Source organism: Sceloporus undulatus, chromosome 9 (genome assembly GCF_019175285.1).
Source record: "Sceloporus undulatus isolate JIND9_A2432 ecotype Alabama chromosome 9, SceUnd_v1.1, whole genome shotgun sequence".
NCBI classification, from domain to species: Eukaryota; Metazoa; Chordata; class Lepidosauria; order Squamata; family Phrynosomatidae; genus Sceloporus; species Sceloporus undulatus.
The window spans coordinates 31,257,635-31,275,574 of NC_056530.1; the positions used below are offsets into that span (position 1 = coordinate 31,257,635).

At 45.3% G+C, this 17,940-nt stretch overlaps 1 protein-coding gene across 2 annotated transcripts in view; it reads left to right on the forward strand.

Moving 5' to 3' along the window:
- TARS2 (threonyl-tRNA synthetase 2, mitochondrial) overlaps nt 1-17,940 on the forward strand; it is a 29,816-nt gene that overhangs the window by 7,534 nt on the left and 4,342 nt on the right. Inside the window, exons 6-17 of one of the 2 annotated variants that reach the window (XM_042441216.1) lie at nt 2,098-2,162; nt 2,636-2,714; nt 3,527-3,772; nt 4,367-4,533; nt 5,585-5,747; nt 6,434-6,571; nt 7,677-7,754; nt 9,783-9,883; nt 11,373-11,477; nt 11,642-11,714; nt 12,146-12,260; nt 12,895-13,047. In XM_042441216.1, coding sequence (XP_042297150.1) covers nt 2,098-2,162; nt 2,636-2,714; nt 3,527-3,772; nt 4,367-4,533; nt 5,585-5,747; nt 6,434-6,571; nt 7,677-7,754; nt 9,783-9,883; nt 11,373-11,477; nt 11,642-11,714; nt 12,146-12,260; nt 12,895-13,043 — 1,479 coding nt within the window. In that variant the 3' untranslated portion in view covers nt 13,044-13,047. Of the gene's footprint in view, nt 1-2,097; nt 2,163-2,635; nt 2,715-3,526; nt 3,773-4,366; nt 4,534-5,584; nt 5,748-6,433; nt 6,572-7,676; nt 7,755-9,782; nt 9,884-11,372; nt 11,478-11,641; nt 11,715-12,145; nt 12,261-12,894; nt 16,231-17,940 lie in introns of those variants that run through there. The other variant, XM_042441215.1, reaches the window with a different exon arrangement.

Consider the following 17,940-nt stretch of genomic DNA (forward strand, 5'->3'; position numbering starts at 1 on the left):
TGCCCATAGAGAATCATTGGGGAATACTTGCCCATAGGGAAACATAGGAGAACACAACCATAGAGAACCCATACTTGCCCATAGAGAATCATTGGGGAATACTTGCCCATAGGGAAACATAGGAGAACACAACCATAGAGAACCCATACTTGCCTATAGAGTATCATTGGGGAATACTTGCCCATAGGGTAACGTTAGGGAATAGTGTTTTTGTGAGGTTTTCGGTGTATGTGGCCATGTTCTAGAAGACTTTATTCCTGACATTTCGTCAGTATCTGTGGGTTTGGCATCTTCAGAGATTTATTATTATTATTATTATTATTATTATTATTATTAACATTTATAGAGCGCTGTAAAGTTTGCACAGTGCTTTACAGAGTAAGGGTGCAACAATGTTTCTAAAATAATACTAATTAATATACAATAAAGCAAAGTAAGCAGTGAACAATTTACAACACGGGTCGGTGGGGTGCCTTGAAAACACACAAGAAAAGGAGCGTTACGTGTGCTTAATCCCTCCAGATATCCAGAAAAATGTAGGACAAGTATAGCCAGACCTTTACTCTGTGGTTGGACTGCAGGTCCCATTAGCCCTGGTTGGCAAAGAATGCTGGGAATTGCAGTCCAGCCACATGCGGAAAGGCAACCACAGTCATGCCCTAGTTGTAGAAGTCCTCTCAGACTTTGGAGAAGGTGTTGTCATTGTTTTGTCCCAATGAATTTGTGAGACGAAGGGATCATGGGACTCCCTGTCCTGTTTTGGCAGGACTGGTATGGGAGCCTTGCAGATTCAGGCTGCTGGCATCACGCCATTTCCTGGCCTGGGAGGCTTTGTGGTCTTTGTGGTTAAAACATCTGACAACAGGTTGTTCAGGCTTGTGTTAGTTTTGATGGCTGACCTGCGTTGTTGTTTCTTCTCCTCCCTGAAATGGCCGCCAAATGGTCTGCAATTAGTTTTATGGCTTCCGTGACTTTTTCAGGATGTGGCCAGGGCCACGGGTTTGGAAACCATAATAATAATAATATAATTTATTTATATCAATCTACAAGGAAAGGCTGTTAAAAGAGATTTCCGGAGGCAGAGGAGCTATTTTGTCTTGGATGGCTAAAGGAAGCCTCTGCATTCAGAGGCAGTCTACCTTGAATAGTTGCCTTGTTTACTTCATGGATTTCCAGCCTACCTTTTGGAGCTATTCACCTCCTTCTTGGGGCAAATTACAAACCTGGGAGAATGATGATAGCATTAAATGACATTGAAATTAACACCGGCAGATAAAATCAGTATTAAAACACGGTGCAGTCAGACTGCCCCAAGGGAGACAGGAATAGAAACATAATGAGGCATGCGCTGCTTTTTTTAATTGCTTTTTAATTCGACAGCATTGTAACATTATGATTTGTTAAACTTCCTTTTAACAGCACCACTGTACTTAGGTGCTGGTTTTGGGGATCTCTTTGCAGTGTTGCTGTGGGTCTTCAAGTCATTTCCATCTTACTCCAACCCTAAGGCATACCTGTCCTAAGCTTTTCTTGGGCAGATTTCCTCCTGAGAAGTTTGACATTGCCTTCCTCTTAGGCTAAAAGAGTGTGACTCGCCTAAAGTCACTAGCGTTTCCATGGCCAAGTGGAGATTCGAACCATGGTCTCCTAGCATCCCATTGCCACAGTACTTCCACATGCTGCCTCTCAACAAAATCGGTTTTCGGTTTTGAATCTTGTCATGCATCCCAGTTTTTGTTGGAAAATGAGATCGAAATCAACCGGATAAATGAAAAGCATGGATAGTCCATAGTTATAGCAAGAAGGGGGATCTTGCTAGCACATGTTACTACCTCTTTCCCCCCGAAAAAAGATCTAGGTGGCCATTTTAGGAGTAGACTGAGCCCTTTGGTGCCCTCCAGAGATGTTGGGTTAGTACTTCCATCATCCCTGGCCAGCTAACCAAGGATGATGGGAGTTGTTGCGCAACATCTCTGCCAGGCACCAGGGTTGAAGAAGGCTTTACTCGAAGAACCAAACATCTCCAATTTGGTTCTTCAAGGATGAGTATTTGACTCCCAGCTACTCCGACTCTGACCTTTCTTTGCCTCCCTCCAGCACAACAAATTCAAACTGAGGATTATCAAGGAGAAAGTGAAATCTCCGACGGCCACGGTTTACAGGTGAGGAGGGCGCAAGGTGCTCCTGGATCTCAGTTGAAACACAATTCTTAACAATTGGGAGGGGAAAAAACCTTGGAAATCTCATCCAGCTTTTGGCATTTTTCATTGGCATGTGCAAGAATAAATGTCCCCTGCAGAAATAATGAAGTTTGGCACCACTTTAACCTCCACTGCTCCATCAAACCGAATCCTGGGATTTGTAGTTTGGCGAGACGCTGTCACTCTGGCAGAGAAGCCTAAATCCCCTGTGAAACTGCAAATCCCAGGATTCCATAAGATGGAACTGCAGCACTTCAAGGGGGTGTCAAACTGCACTATTTCTACAGTGCCGATATAAGAATGAAATTAAGAAATGACCTCCTGAGTTTAATTGCATGGTGCTTGCAAATGAGCAGAGACCATCTTTCTATCAATCGGTTTAGCTACCTCCTTGGAGTCATCTCTGTGTCCTTTCCTCTTCCTCTTGCCTTCAGGTGTGGGACATCCATTGATCTCTGCCGTGGGCCCCATGTCCGGCATACAGGAGAGATCCGAGCGCTGAAGCTCCTAAAGGTGGGTATGATTCCAGAGTTTTGGAAAAGGGTGCAATGGTAGGTTTGACTCCAGAACAGAGTATAGGGGTCAGTCCTGGACCCATTAAGTCTACTCCCAGAGTAGAGTACAAGGGTCATTTCTAGGCAATATCAGGTCTGATTCTGGAGGTCAGACCTGATATTGGGCCCAAATCAGGTCGAACTGCAGAGGTCAGATCTAGGTTGCATCAAGTCTAACTCAAGTCCAACCATATTAACAAGTTGCTGTCTGCCTTCAAGTCATTTCTGACTTAATGGGAACCTGACAGCAAATATATCATGGAGCTTTCTTTGCAAGATTTGTTAAGATAGTGTTTGCCTTGCCTTCCCCTGAGGCTGAAAGAATGTGATGTGCCCAGGGTCACTCAGTGGGTTTCTATGGCCAAGCAGGGATTTGAACCCTGGTCTTCAGAGTTGTAGTCCAACTCTCAAACCTGTACATCATGCTCTCTATTTAAACTGTAAACAGTGAAAACACTTTAGAAACCTGGTGTGTGGCCTTTGAGATAAATCAGCGAGGCCCAGAGGCATTAATGAACATTCAGTTTATTTCTTAGTGCATAAGGGAAGCCAGGTTTGGTACCGGTTGGGCTTCCAAGGGTAAAGGGTGCTATGGCTGAGAAGGCCCTGCTCCCATATCTTCGTGCGACTTCACTGGTCGGACACAAAGGATGTCCCCAAAGCAGATCCCCATGATGCAGGAGCAGCGTCCTGAAGGGGGTTCCATCAGGTCCAGTTTGTGTTGCCCAGCGTGCTGAACGTCCACTCCTTTTCTTGTTCTGGTCACTACAGAACGCCTCTGCTTACTGGCAAGGAGACCCTTCCCAAGAGAGCCTCCAACGCATCTATGGCATCTCCTTCCCAAGCCCTGGGCGGCTGGCGGAGTGGGAACAAGCCCAAGAAGAGGCCGCACAGAGGGACCACCGCCGCATTGGGAGGGATCAAGAGCTCTTTTTCTTCCACGAACTCAGCCCCGGGAGCTGCTTCTTCCTCCCCAAAGGGGCTCACATCTACACCACTCTTGTCGAATTCATTAAGGTGAGGCCTGGTCTCCGGACCTTCAGTTCCCTCCATCTCCTTGTTGTGGGATGTGTTTCATGGCAAAACCACATCTGAGGATTGCTTGCCTAGGAAAACCCTGTGAAATCCATGGGGTCACCATAAACGGACACTTGGCTTGAAGGCGCATGCATGCACAAAGGCCAATGAAAATGCCTTCTTAGACAGTTGGCATTCAAAGGACTGGATAAACAGCTTGGGTCCAGACTCCCGCCAGCAGAAAGAGAGCAGAAAGGGGTCCAGAGAAGGGAGTCCCCCAACTTGAGAGCAGCCACCCTAAAGACCCTGCCTTAAGACAGGCTTGGGACAGTGATGGGACCAAGAAAAAGCCCTTTGAAGAGCTTAATACTCAAACAGGTTCAAACAGGCAGATATGGTCTTTAAGGGAGTCTGGACCCAAGCTGTATAGAGCTTTAAAGGTCATAATCTTAGCAATAAGTCCTTTTTTTAATGGTCTTCGCATAGACCTGACTATTGCCTGCCTAATTTTTTCCCTCTGCTTGATTTGATGTCACACCAAAGTCATGACCTATTCCTTGTATTTTGGATTTGCTCTTCCCTCCTCGTCCCCAGAGTGAATACCTGAAGCGTGGTTTTTCCGAGGTTATCACCCCAAATATTTTCAACTCCAAACTGTGGGAAGTCTCCGGTCACTGGCAGCACTACGAAGAGAACATGTTCTCCTTCAAGGTTGAAGACGAAACGTTTGCCCTCAAGCCTATGAACTGTCCTGCTCACTGGTGAGTTTTTGGTGTGAAGATGTATTTATTCATTTTGATTTGATTCTGAAGGGAGCCTAGGAGAGGTCTTTCTACAAGAGTTGTCTCATGGGGTCACTTCTTGTCCGTGTTCATTTTCTCAGCCTTCCTATCCTGCTCACTATATATTCATGGATGAGTCTAGGAAATTTTAGTCTACAAATTGACCCCAAAAACCTGGATCGACTTATCCATGGACCAATGTCAATACTGTACTTTAACTCTTATTTTAAAAGGGAACCATTCCCTGGTGAAAGACAGGAGCCTCCTCTGCCCTCTTCCACCATCGAACAACTCTTACTGTCAAGAAGTTCTTCCTAATGTTGAGCTGGGATCTCTTTTCCTGGAGCTTGCATCCATTGCTCCATTGTGTCCTTTTCTCTGGAGCAGCAGAAAACAAGCTTGCTCCCTCCTCAATTTGACATCCCTTCAAATATTTAAACAGGGCTATCATATCACCTCTTAACCGTCTCTTCTCCAGGCTAAATATCCCCAGCTTCCTAAGGCGTTCTTCATAGGGCTTCATGGTTTGCAGACCCTTCACCGTTTTAGTCACCCTCCTTTGGACACATGGCTCCAGTTTCTCAATGTCCTTTTTGAATTGTGGTGCCCAGAACTGGACACAGTATTCCAGGTGGGGCCTGACCAAAGCAGAATATAGTGGCACTTTTACTTCCCTTGATCAAGACACTATACTTCTATTGATGCAGCCTAAAATCGCATTGGCTTCATCCTTTAGATCCTTTGTTACATGCCCCTGTCCTCGACTCGCCCTCGGGTCATATCAAAATCCATCATTTTGGCCCCAAAACCTGCCCTTGACGTATACATGAGGTCAGCCTATAGTCAAGTATATACGGTAGCTTTCCAGAGATATTTGGCTGACTTACAACTGTGAGGACTAGTAACATGTTTTTTAAAATATATATAGATGCAGGAAGAAATGTTAAATTGTGTGCTTCAGTACAATACCGCAGATGTTTTATAAGCCTCCCTGTTGAATATTGCCCTCATTGCTATCTGTCTCATGTAGCCTCATGTTCGGCCATCGTCCACGATCATGGAGGGAGTTGCCTCTCCGCCTGGCTGACTTTGGCGTCCTGCATCGAAATGAGCCCTCGGGAGCGCTGACGGGGCTGACGCGGGTGCGCCGGTTCCAGCAGGACGATGCCCACATCTTCTGCACCATGGATCAGGTGAGAGAGAGTGGGTACAAACAGTTGCTCTGGTGGGAATGTGAAAACAGGGTGCCCACATGCCTGCCTCCTTCTGTTCGGAAATGCCATCTGGGCAGCAGCTTTCGGAGACTATATCCAGCATAACCGAGCCACCTTTGAAATTCAGAAGGAGGGAATAAGGACGAAAAGAATATTGTTTTAATGGTTTGTATTTTAATATATTCTGTTTTAAATTATAAAATTGTTTCATTGATTTTTTAAAAATTTTATATTTACGTATTTTAATGTTTTGTATTGTTTTATATTTGTTCGCCGCCTTGAGTCTCTGTATTGTACTTTATAAGAAAGTAAACTAATAAATAATAATAATATTCCAAAAGTGATCAAAAATGTTTTCTGGGTATCACTAAACCCTGATTTTGGGGGGGGGGGCACCCGGGGTATTATTTTTTTTATTTTTAATTATTATTATTAGGCTTTATTTATATAGCGCTGTAGATTTTACCCAGCGCTGTACATACAATCAATAAAATAGATAAAAGGTGTTTTTTTTTTAATCAGGAAGAAAATAGCTGAAATTGTTCATTGCTTCTTTTGAGAAGAAACTTAGAGAGGAATGATATACCTAGGAGAAAACTTAGTTCTGCATCCCCATCTTTTCTCTCCACCAACATTATCTTTCTCTGTCTTCCGCCCCAATTAAGCTGGAAGAAGAAATCCGAAGCTGTCTAGACTTCCTCCAAGCCGTTTACTCCGTCTTTGGGTTCACCTTCCGTTTCTATCTTTCCACCCGTCCTGAGAAATTCCTCGGGGAACCTCATCTTTGGGACCGAGCAGAACAGGTAACGCTGCAACCGTTTGGTCATACCTTTAAAAATGCACCTGTACTACATTTCTATCAACTCTCACTCCAGTCAGATTTGCTTCCCCAAAACCCTTATTGCTTTCTATACACTCAGCCCTCTTTATCCACTGATTCAAGCATCCACAGCTTGAAAATATTCCCCCCAAAATTATAAATTTCAAAAAGCAATTGATTTTGCCATTTTATATGCCATTTTCCTATGCCATTGTATTTAATGGGACTTATATTGGTTTTGTGAAGTCGAAGGCATTCGTGGCCAGCATTCATAGTCTTTTGTGGGTTTTTCAGACTATGTGGCCATGTTCTAGAAGAGTTTATTCCTGATGTTTTGCCAGCATCTGTGGTTGGCATCTTCAGAGAAATTGCTGGGACGGATCCTCTATATTCAAGCCCCATAGGCTTGAATGGGACGCGTGTCTGTGAGCATCCATGGGGTGTGTCCCATTGAAAATAACAGAGGTTGCCCCTCTGGATATTCAAAACCATGGACCTTGAGTCTGCAGTTTTGTATACTACATACTGGTTTTGATCATTTGAAAGCCAACTTGTAGCCTAGTTTTGGGGGGAAAGGGTGGTATATAAATTTATTAATATTACTACTAGTTGTAATTTAGAGGTGAATTCCTGCACAAGTGGAGGGTTGGACATCATGATCCTTGGGGATCTCTTCCAACTCTACAATCTTACTCTTCTGTGATCAGTTTGGGGACCGCTATCTTAGAGAGGAGGCTGGATTAGAGAATTAATGAAACCTTTGTTGGCTTGTACAAACTGATACCAGCAAGTTCCCCCCCCCCCCAAAGTACTCTAAACTCTCCTCCTCTCCGGCCACAAAGTATTTGATTTCTTCCTCAACCGTGAAAGGAGGTTAGAGGATTAATGTCTTTGTGAGTTCAACATTCCTAAGGAAGGGCCTGTTTGCTCAGTAAACACATTTGGGTCCTTCTTAGCTTCTTTTTGCCAGGGGTTTGTGAGGAGGGGGACGGGGAAGTCAAATATTGACTGCCAGTCACTCCACCCCGAAGCGGCTGCCTCGACAAGGTGCCTTGGGGGACTGATGGCCTCCTCCTCTTATCTTTCAGCTGCTGGAAAAGAGCCTCCGTGACTTCGGCCAGCCTTGGGAACTCAACCCCGGGGATGGCGCCTTCTACGGCCCAAAGGTTTGCATGGAATTGTGGGTAGTTTTCTCTCTCAAATTGTGGGTAGTTTACTCAGAGCAATGATAGAAAAACCCTATTGGAGTGGCGGAGTCGGAAGATGCACGGTCGACCCTCTTTCCACCTGAGGGCTGGATTCAAATCGAGGGACACATTCTAGGAGGGCCATAATAACCAGTGTATTTTCACTTTTAAAGATCTAACACCAGTAACACATTTGGGAGAAGCACTCAGAAGCTGGAAACTAGCGAACTATGGCATCATGGGAATATAGGGCATGATTATCTGGGGGAATCCCAGGGATCTAGATTGAGATCTCAGGAGGGGTTCAATTAAAAAAGACGGATATGCCCACAGGGCCTGGCAGTTTCCAGCTTTGTCTATCATCTTAAGCATGGTTCCTTGCTTGAGGTAGGAAATCCTTTAAATATCTAAACAGATATATAGAAGATGGAGCAAGCTTGAATTCTGCTGTTCCAGAGACAAGACCAATGGATTCAAATGACGGGAAAAGGAGATTCCACTAGACATTAGGAGGAACCTTCTGACAATCTCTTCAAGAGTAGAGGATGGCAGACTGACCTTCTTTGGGGGTCTTTAAACAGAAGTTGGATGGGCATTAGATGTGTATTCTTGCATTACCTTATGGGTTTGGACTATATGGCCCTTGGGGTCCCTTCCAACAATGTGATTCTATCTTTCTGGGATACTGTACTTCTCTCAGCTGTAGGGCCTTGATTTTGACAGTTATACCCCAACCTCTCCATCCCTGGATTTTTTTTCCCAGGTCGGAGCAAGAACTGTGTTGGCCACAAGATTAGCCTAATCCGGTTGAGCCAGGTGTTAAAAGTTTGAAGGCGGCAGAAACGAGGCCAGGCACCTGCCTAGGGCTGCATTGCAGCCTGAGAATTTCCCTCTTAGTATGAATGCTTCTTAATGAGCAACAAATTAAGTAACATTGAGGTCTGTGGGTTTTGCTGCAGCGTTGTACGCACCGCCTTGGTATCCCTTGCTTAAGAACACAAACCAGTGGGTTCAAATTGCAAGGAAAGAGATTCCACCTAAACGTTAGGAAGAATTTTCTGGTTGCATGAGCTGTTTGAGGGTGGATTTGGAGTCTCCTCCTTTGGAGGCCTTTAAGCAGAGGCTGGATGGGCATCACTTGGGAGCGCTTGAGTTGCGTATTCCTACATGGCAGAATGCATTTGGAGTAGGGGTCCCTTGGGGTCCCTTCAAACTCTTAAGATACTATGATTCTTCCCCCCGTTTTGTTTATGTGTTAATCCTGCTGCCTGTATGTGTGCCAATGCCTCTGGTTACTCAAAGGCTGTCTCAGCTCCATAATGGTGGAGGCTTTGTGTGAAGGCAGAGGGAGGTAGAATTCAAAGGCCCTCTCCTCCATTGGTAAAATTGGGAATTGGGGAACATGACAGACCAACAGATCCGTACGCAGCTCAACACAGGGCTTTACATCTGTCGGGGGAGATGAGGGAACCTTCCTGATCAAGTCCTTTGTGCAGAAAAACAAATTCACAGATGCGGACTAGCTTGGCAATTCCACACATGGCTGGTAATAACATGCAGATGTGCAGAGCTTGCCAAATTCTTTACATTTCAGTGATGGAGGATTCTGACCAGGTTGCGTTATTATCTTAGTGGTGACACAGATAGGACTGAAAACTGGAGGGTGCAGTGAAGGAAGGTTAGTTTCTTAGGAAGTTCTGAAGGAAGACATTCAAAGGTGAAACATAATGCTAGTGCAGAGGATGCTTTACCAGAAGGGTCTGCTGTCTAGGAACTTAAAGCTGAAATGGACAAAGGAAGATGCTATCTCAGTGGCTGGTGGAGTCTCTTTCTTTGGAGGTTTTAAGCAGAAGATGGATGGCTTTTGGGGGTGGTCTCTTCTATCTCTATGATTCTATGATTTCTCTATTTTGGAGGAAAGAAATTCAGTGCAACTGGAGAAGGGGGAAGAAAATGGTGGTCAAGAGGCTGTTGTTTGTGACAGTGTTCTCCATCTTCACCTCCCAGGTTGATATTCAGATCAAAGACGCTTTGGGACGGTACCACCAATGTGCCACCATTCAGCTGGACTTCCAGATGCCTCTTCGCTTTGACCTCTCTTACACAAGGTGCGTTCTGTTCAGAGCCATCAGAGGCCAAGGGCGGCTGCACAGGTTGTGGGGATGATGGGAGTTGAAGTCTGTCACATCCAAGGGTCAGGGAAGGCTATGCATCTCTGATCAAGCAACTTCACTCTGTTTCCCCATGCACTGATCCTCAGTTATAAGTCCTGTTGTTGTTGATGTTGTTGTGTGCCTTCAAGTCGTTTCTGACTTATGGCGACCCTAAGGCAAACCTATCATGGGGTAAAAGGTCTCTCTCGGGCCTGAAACGCCCTTCCCCAAAGAAAACATGATAACGTTCCTCTTCCAACCCTTGTTGACTTCTTGGACACCTTGGCGCAAGCTCTGTGGCCCAAGGAATGAGGAAGAGTGCTACTCCTAAGACGGCACGTTGCCATAACAAAACTATGGCATATGGACACCTAGGTGGTGCGTAATCTTTTTCTGAAGAAGAGCACACTACCACAAAAAGCCCCAGGGCGTTGCCGTCAGAGATGGCTAGTGACGGGCCTTGGGCTTTGGAGGTTCTCCTTTGGCTGCCTTCCCTTCTTTTCGTAAGGGGCTCTTTCACCATCCCTTGGCCACAGGACAGGGAAAGAGGAACTGCCGAGGAAGATGTCTGCTTACAAGATGTATGGTTTTTCTGGGTTAGATAGAAATGAGGTGGTGGTGGGAACCTTTTTTGAAATCTTTATGGCACTGACTGGGCTGCTACTGCTGCTGCTGATTTTGGGGTGGCAAAAGCAGAAGGCACTTTTTGGACAGGTATACCCTTGCTCTTAGAAGAATACTTATTGTGCATTAGCAGCTGTCCAATCTGCAAATGAGATACAGTACTTGATTTGCCACTAGACAGTCAAATAAAAACTTGTCTCCAGTCCTCATGGTGGCAAGGAAACGCTTGTTGGAAAGGCCTTGGTGGAACCTCAAGTTGGGAAAAAGGACGGAGTGCTCAAATAAGAATCAAAGTACTTCTCCCCACCTCCCATAGAAGCAGACCAGGTTACGCAAACACCGTATATCCTCGACTATAAGTCGACCTCACATATAAGTCGAGGGCAAGTTTTGGGGCCCAAATTGTGGATTTTGATGTGACCCCGTGGATAAGTTGAGGGTAAAACTTAGGGACATGTAATGAAGGATGTAGTGAATGAAGCAAAGGGAAACAGTGCCAAAATTCCAGCAGGCATAACTATTTGTGCTCATACTAAAGGCTGGATGAATGAGAGAGTAGAGGGGGTCATTGCTTCCAGGCCAGATTAAACTATTGCTTTTCACCAGAGGACTAGATAGATAGATAGAAAGATGAGTTAAAGTACAGTCCTTACATTGACCTGTGAGTAAGTCGATTTGAGTTTTTGAGCTCAGAACTGGGCTTCCTCAAAGGCAGAAAGCAGACTTATTGTTGCTCTCTCCTCCCATTCTACAGGAATGTATATCTTCCTTGGTAATCTGATGTTCTCTATGCTTCCCCCATCCCTTGCGCCCAATGTAGCAAAGATGGCAGCATGCTGGAGAGACCCGTGATGATCCACCGCGCGGTGCTGGGCTCCGTGGAGAGGATGATGGCGGTCTTGGCAGAGAACTATGGAGGCAAGTGGTGAGTAGGAGACAATCCAGATGTTCTGGCTGAACACATTAATAGTTGAAGCCACACAGAATTTCTGTTAATTCTTTATGGGGAGGGGGAATATTGGGGTATGGAGATTGTGAAACTAAGCATCAAGCCATATTGAGGGTGTCCTCTCACCATTCGCTCTGCAGGCCATTCTGGTTGTCCCCGTTCCAAATCATGGTGATCCCAGTTGGACCAGACGCAGAAGACTATGCCCATGAGGTAAGAGAGATAGAGGTTATAAGAGCCATTGCTCTGTAGTAGAGGATGGCTTTGCATGCTAGAGGTCCCAAGTTCGATTTCCAGCCGCTCCACATGAAGTTGGAGGGAAAACTCTCATCTGAAATTCTGGAGAGCTGGCTGATGGGCTCTAGAAAGAGTGGGGAACATCACACCCCATTTGCAAAATACAGTGACGTATCCATCTGCCGATAAGAATCACAAATCTTTAAAGTATACAAACCATATCTAGATGTTAAAAGGTTAACAGATCACACACTTTGGTTCTGCCAGCAAAGCTGTCCCTGTGGGCTGATCAGCCTGAGCCAGGGATGGTCCTCATGGCTGAGCCCTTGCTTCAGACTTTGGTGACCTAGCTGTTGTTTAATGGGCTTGGCCTGAACCCCTCTCTTTCTCTCTCTGGGGCATTTCAGGTCCACCAGATGTTCCATCAGGCAGGATTCACAACCGATGTGGATTTGGACCCAGGTTCGACCCTCAATCGTAAAATCCGGAAAGCCCAGCTGGCCCAGTACAACTTCCAGTTTGGTAAGCCAGTCTCTACTTTGATGGAAGATGAAAAGGGTGGGACTGCCTCCTTCTGCCTGGTTCTGCCCAATTCTTCTCCTCCTGTCTTTGCTCTGTTTCGTACTCAGGCTCATCTGCATCTGAGATTCTCTGCCTTTTCTCCTTTGGGTGTTTTTGGACTTCCACTTTCCAAAAACTCTGACTTAGCTGGCCTGTGACTTTTTTAAGTTGGAAGTTCAAAATACCTAGAGGACCAAAGGTTGAGAACCACTGGGCTTTGATCTTACCTTCCATCACCTTATACCTTGTAGGTGTTCGGGACTGCAACCTCCATCAGCCCCAACTAATTGGGCTGAAAGGAAGGACTGAAAAACACCCAGAAGGCACAATCCAATGGTTGGCATCCACTGGTGCCAGTCTATCTCTCCAGGGTTTTACAGCATTCCTATGGGAGACTGTTGAGCAGCAATGGGCAACTCCATGTGGCCCAGGGATGAATTTTCCTCACTCTCCTTATTATCCCAACCTTTCCCTTGTTTGGGAAAATACAGTCCTTCCAATATGGACCTGTTCTATTTTCTCTTTGGAAACGTGTAAACCAACTGGTTATGCAGACTCCTTTTTTATCCTTCCTCTCTTCTTGTTTCTCATTCAGTCGTCGGACGGAAAGAGATGTCCAACCGCACCGCGAACATCCGTAGCCGCAACGCTCACCAGCATGGTGAGCGAGATTTGGGCGAGGCCTTGCGCCGGCTCCAGGAACTCCGTGACGCTCGGGCCAGAAATGCGGAGGAGCTCCTCTGAAGAGGTAGCCAATTCCTAGCCCCTCACAGGTCACCTGCCCAGGGCAACGACGAAACAAAGCAATGGCTGGTGGTTTCACCATTCCCTGGATTGCAAGGAGTACAGGTGCCTCAGGTTGCCTCCCTGCCACCTTTCACGCAACATGTCAAGATCCTAGTCCTCACGGTGTCAGTGCTAAGAAGCAGCTGCCAAAATTGGGAATCTGGGGGTCTTGTTTGAACTTGCTGTGTAGGTCTGAACCGTTGTCCAGACAGTTCACCTAATTCCCCCAAACATTTTGGGATGGGCTGAATGGTGGAATAGTGTTTAGTGCAAAGACCTGGGCTGGCATTTGATGCAAAAGGAGGCTTTGGAACCGCGCATGTCCAGGAACAGTGACTTTTCTTTGAAAGAGACCACTTCCCACTTGTCTGCTTCCTTCTGGGATTGTCTCTCGTTCTCACCGTTATCACCTCTTCATTGGCTTGTTATGAAAATATTCTTTCTTCAGTTCATTGCAGAGGTGAAGGAAAGAGTGTTTAGCTGTGGCACAAACTCCATTTTATTTATTTACTTGAGATATACAGCCAAACCTCTCTATCCATGGACTCTACATCCACAGATTCCACCATCAACAGCTTAAAAATATAACACCGCATTTCCAAAAGCAAGCTTTGATTTTGGCATTTTATATCAGGGATACCTTTTCACTGTGTAATTGTATTTAACGGGACTTGAACATCCACAGATTTTGGTATCCAGGGAGGATCCTGGAACCAAAACCAAGGGCTCACTGTATCTCTATCGCTTCCCAGCGATGAATGAACAGACAACAAATAAAACACTATAGATAAAAATGTTTTAAAAACACAATTTTGCCTCCAAGATCACTGGGTAGGATAGTGGCTCATGGTTTTGTGTCATTTCCCTTCCTTGATAATGATGTTTATTTGTAACTTGTCATTTTCTCCCGAAACCAGGACACAGGCTTGTGGCTTAAAATACAAATAGTACAGCATGCATCAGTTTGCAAAGCCAGTGTGTTCCCTGGCATGACTTCTTTAACAGAAACTATGATTCCCAGAACAGAAAGAACATGGGAAGAACGTGGTGTAGTGAGTGGTTTGAGTATCGGTACGAGTCTGGAGACCAGGGTTCGAATCCCTGCTCAGCCATGGAAACCCCTTGGATGACCTAGGGCAGGTCATCATAGGTTTGCCTTAGGTTTGCCATAATGACTTGAAAGCACAAAATCACAATAATATATCATTATTGTGTGTATACTCATTATGAGAGACCCAGTGTGGTGTAGTGGTTTGAACGTCAGACTACAACCCTAGAGATTAGGGTTCGAGTCCCTGCTTGGCCATGGAAACCCATGGAGTGATCTTGAGCGATTCACACACTCTTAACCCAAGAAAATCCCAAGAGAGAAGGTATTCCCCAAGGGTCCCATGGCTGGAACAGGCTGATGCGGGGGGATACAGCTGGTCAAATCGGATGGACTCCCTGAGCCATTTAGGTGTTTCTGTCTGCCAGATCCAAAACTGGCACCGCAAGGGGTGGATTTGCATGCAGACTCCCATAAGTGATTCATAGCAACCTGTTTGGGGAAAGCAGCTAGGTACTACCTGGAGCAAAAAGAAATCAGGTTCCCCCTTCCCTGTGAGTCAGAAATTACTCATCGTATCCCGGTTCCTTTATTGTGTAGGAGTTGCGAGCCAATAATACGTGAGAATCCGACCCTGATTCTGTGGCTTTTCTGTCAGATCCCACCTGGATTTTTTATCCTGACTGTAATTTATGACATCTTGGGAGATCTTTGTAGTAGTCAAAGGCAGAGCTGGATTATTGGCATGCAGACGAAAACAGCAAATTGGTTGATGTTGTTGTATTAGTTGATACACAGCAGTGTATGGTTGGGAAAGACTGAGTCTACAAAAACTCAAGCTGCAAATATCTTTTTGGTATTGCTGTTCTGTGGATTTTGGATGTCGTTATACTTTGCTGTATGGCCAACACTGCAAAGATTTTTTTCTCCGTTTCTCTCAAAGGTACAACCAGATCCTTTTGTATGTGAGATTATTAGTGAAGGTTTGTGTTGCGTGTGAGATTGTGCAGGGTTGTGTTGGCAGATTTTTCCTTCTACATGGAAATGTACATATGTGTTTAAATGGTTTCGGGAACTCAGCATTTCTCTCAATAATTTCCCTGGATTATGCCCAAAATCCCCAAACTCTTTGGCACATTCAACATTGTTGTTGTTGTTATTTAGGTGCAACTTTATTTACGGCTTTGTGTCTCAAAGGTGTGTTTTCTCCATCAACAAAAGCATACCAGTGCATATTGTGAACATATCTTTAAAAAGCCTTTCAAGCTCTCTAAAGCGCATGTTGTTTGTCTCATATCTAATGCATTTGGGACTGAGAGGCTGCCACCAAATCTTAAAGCAAGTGGCGTTTTTGTGGCTCAGAGATGTGGCCATGATACATAGCCCAGAAAAGATTAGACTGGGGGATTCTGGGAGATGCAATAATTCTGAATGCAACAATTTGGCTCCGGAGCAAATGACTCCAGGGCAAGGTGTCTCTGCGCATGGTCAGAGTGCCTCTCGTCTTTTGGATAACTAAGTTGCAATTACTGGGTTGCTCTTTCTCCACATTTCTTTCTTTCCTGCTGTCTCACCGGAATTGCTTTCTTTTGGATCACAAAGCCGGCGGAAGAGGAGTCATCCGGAAAAACTCCAGGCCGCGAGCGTACTTCTTATGGTCAGCGCAGACTCTCATTTCCTTGAGCTTGTTAAAAGTGGGAAAGGGGTTCAGAGGTCCTGATCTCTCTGTGGGTCAGCTTTGGAAAAACCTGTTTGGAAGGATTCAGGTCCACTTGTGTCTCCGGTGACTAAGAGCTCTTAAAACGGAGCCTGTGTGCTTAGCGTCCAGCGAAAAGCCTGACGCAGTGCCCAAACCTGGCGCAAATGCAATGTTCAACCATGAGTGTATCCAAAATAGAAATACTCCAAGGAAGGTTCACTTCCGGCGCTGTGCCCTCTGCCGTATTTGGCAAACGAAAACCAAGACGCGTGCAGCCAAGAAACATCAGCGTATATTCAAGGTGGCAAAAGTTATTCATGGTGGCCAGGAGAGACTGCAGTTAATGGAGTGCAAATTCATAGAATGATAGAAGAGATCTTATATCTATGCATTTCATTTTTTCTGCCTAAGTCCAGTACCTCACATTTCTCCCTGTTGAAATTCATTTTGTTAGCTTTGGCCCAGCTTTCTAATCTATTCATTTTGACATTTGATCCTGTCCTCTGGAATATTAGCTATTACTCCTCATTTTATATCATCTGCAAATTTGATAAGCATAACCTCTATTACTTTCATCCAAGTCATGGCTATGGATGCTGAATAGCACTGATCCCAGGACAGAACCCCACTGGACACTCCACTGGTCACTTCTCTCCAGAATGAAGAAGAGGAGCCGTGGCTGAGCACCTTCAGATTTGGCCGGTCAGCCAACTACAAATCCCTTTAACAGTAGCATTGTCTGGCCTACATTTTACTAGCTTTGAGTTTTGTGCTGTGAATTCAGTTTGCGGCAAAGTTTGCAGAGAACAAAAAGGGGAAAGTGGGAGCCGGAGAGAGAAACTGAGGCAGCTCCAAATGTGGGATTGCAGGGGATTCGTTCCAAACATTGCTGCCATTATTGAAGGAAATGTTAAGTTTCTGGAGAGCTTGTGACCACATGCCTTGTCTTTTGCAACACCCTCCTCCTCCTCTCTTCCCTTCACCCATCCATCCTCCATGTGAGTAAAAGATGACTTTGTCAGGCCTTGTGCAACTTTCTCGCCTGTCTCTGGTGCGACTGCCACTTGTTGTGGCTTCATTGTGCAACTGAGTCTCTGGCAGCCATTGCATCTCCACCCACTTTTTTCCCCAGGTCTCAAAGAGACAAATAAAAAATTGCAACCATTACTCAACAGAGCTGATATACTGGGGAGGGGGACTATTGCTCCCATCATCCCCAGTGAGCAGGGCCCTTGGGATAAAGGCATGCTAAACTGAATAGTATGATCTGAGGTGTCTGCTTTTGCAAGGTGCCCATTACATAGGGTGCATGTTGTTGGTCTTCTTCTTGTTGTGTGTGCCTTCGAGTCATTTTCAACTTATGGTGACCCAAAGGCCAACCTATCATGGAGTTGATTCCTTCAGAGAGGATTTGCACTGCTTTATTGTTTATTGGTTTATTGTTAGTTTTGAGTTAACAATTTGCCAAAGCCCATGGAAGGGCCCCTCAACCTATTATAAAAAGGGAATTGCCCTTTTTGGCCGTTTCAGGTGAACCAATCCCACTGTTTGGTTTTCATTTATTTTAATTAGACATCGTCCTTTTCTCTTGACATGTCCTACATTTCCGCCTTCTGTCCAGGAGCAGGAATTCCAAAGTATCCTCCGTTTGAGCAAAACTAAGAGATGTGCATTTATATTTTTATATGAACGTTTTTCACTTTGCGGTGCCTTTGAGGTTGGCATATTTTGGGGGGAAAGGGGGGAATGCTGCAGCATCCGAAAGAAGCCAAGGGCCACAAAGGCAACCTCGGAGGGCCGCTTTTGGACTCAAGTAGACCGTGTTGGACGTGACACCGATGTCCCAAAAGGCATCTGCCGGTACCTAACTCCTGGCAATCGATGTTCATGGTTTCCAAAATCATCTCCCATCTTGAGCAAGAATTGGAGGAACAAGGAAACAAAGGAGCTGCACGTAGAATTGGTCAAAGATAAGGATAAAGGCTGCTTTGTGCCCGTCTTTAAAGGAACGTGCCTGTTGTGGGTGTTCCCAATTTGTCCCCGATTAAGTGCCTGTTTCCACTTGATGGTTGCTAAACTGGCATCGTTTTTTGTCCCCGATTAAGTGA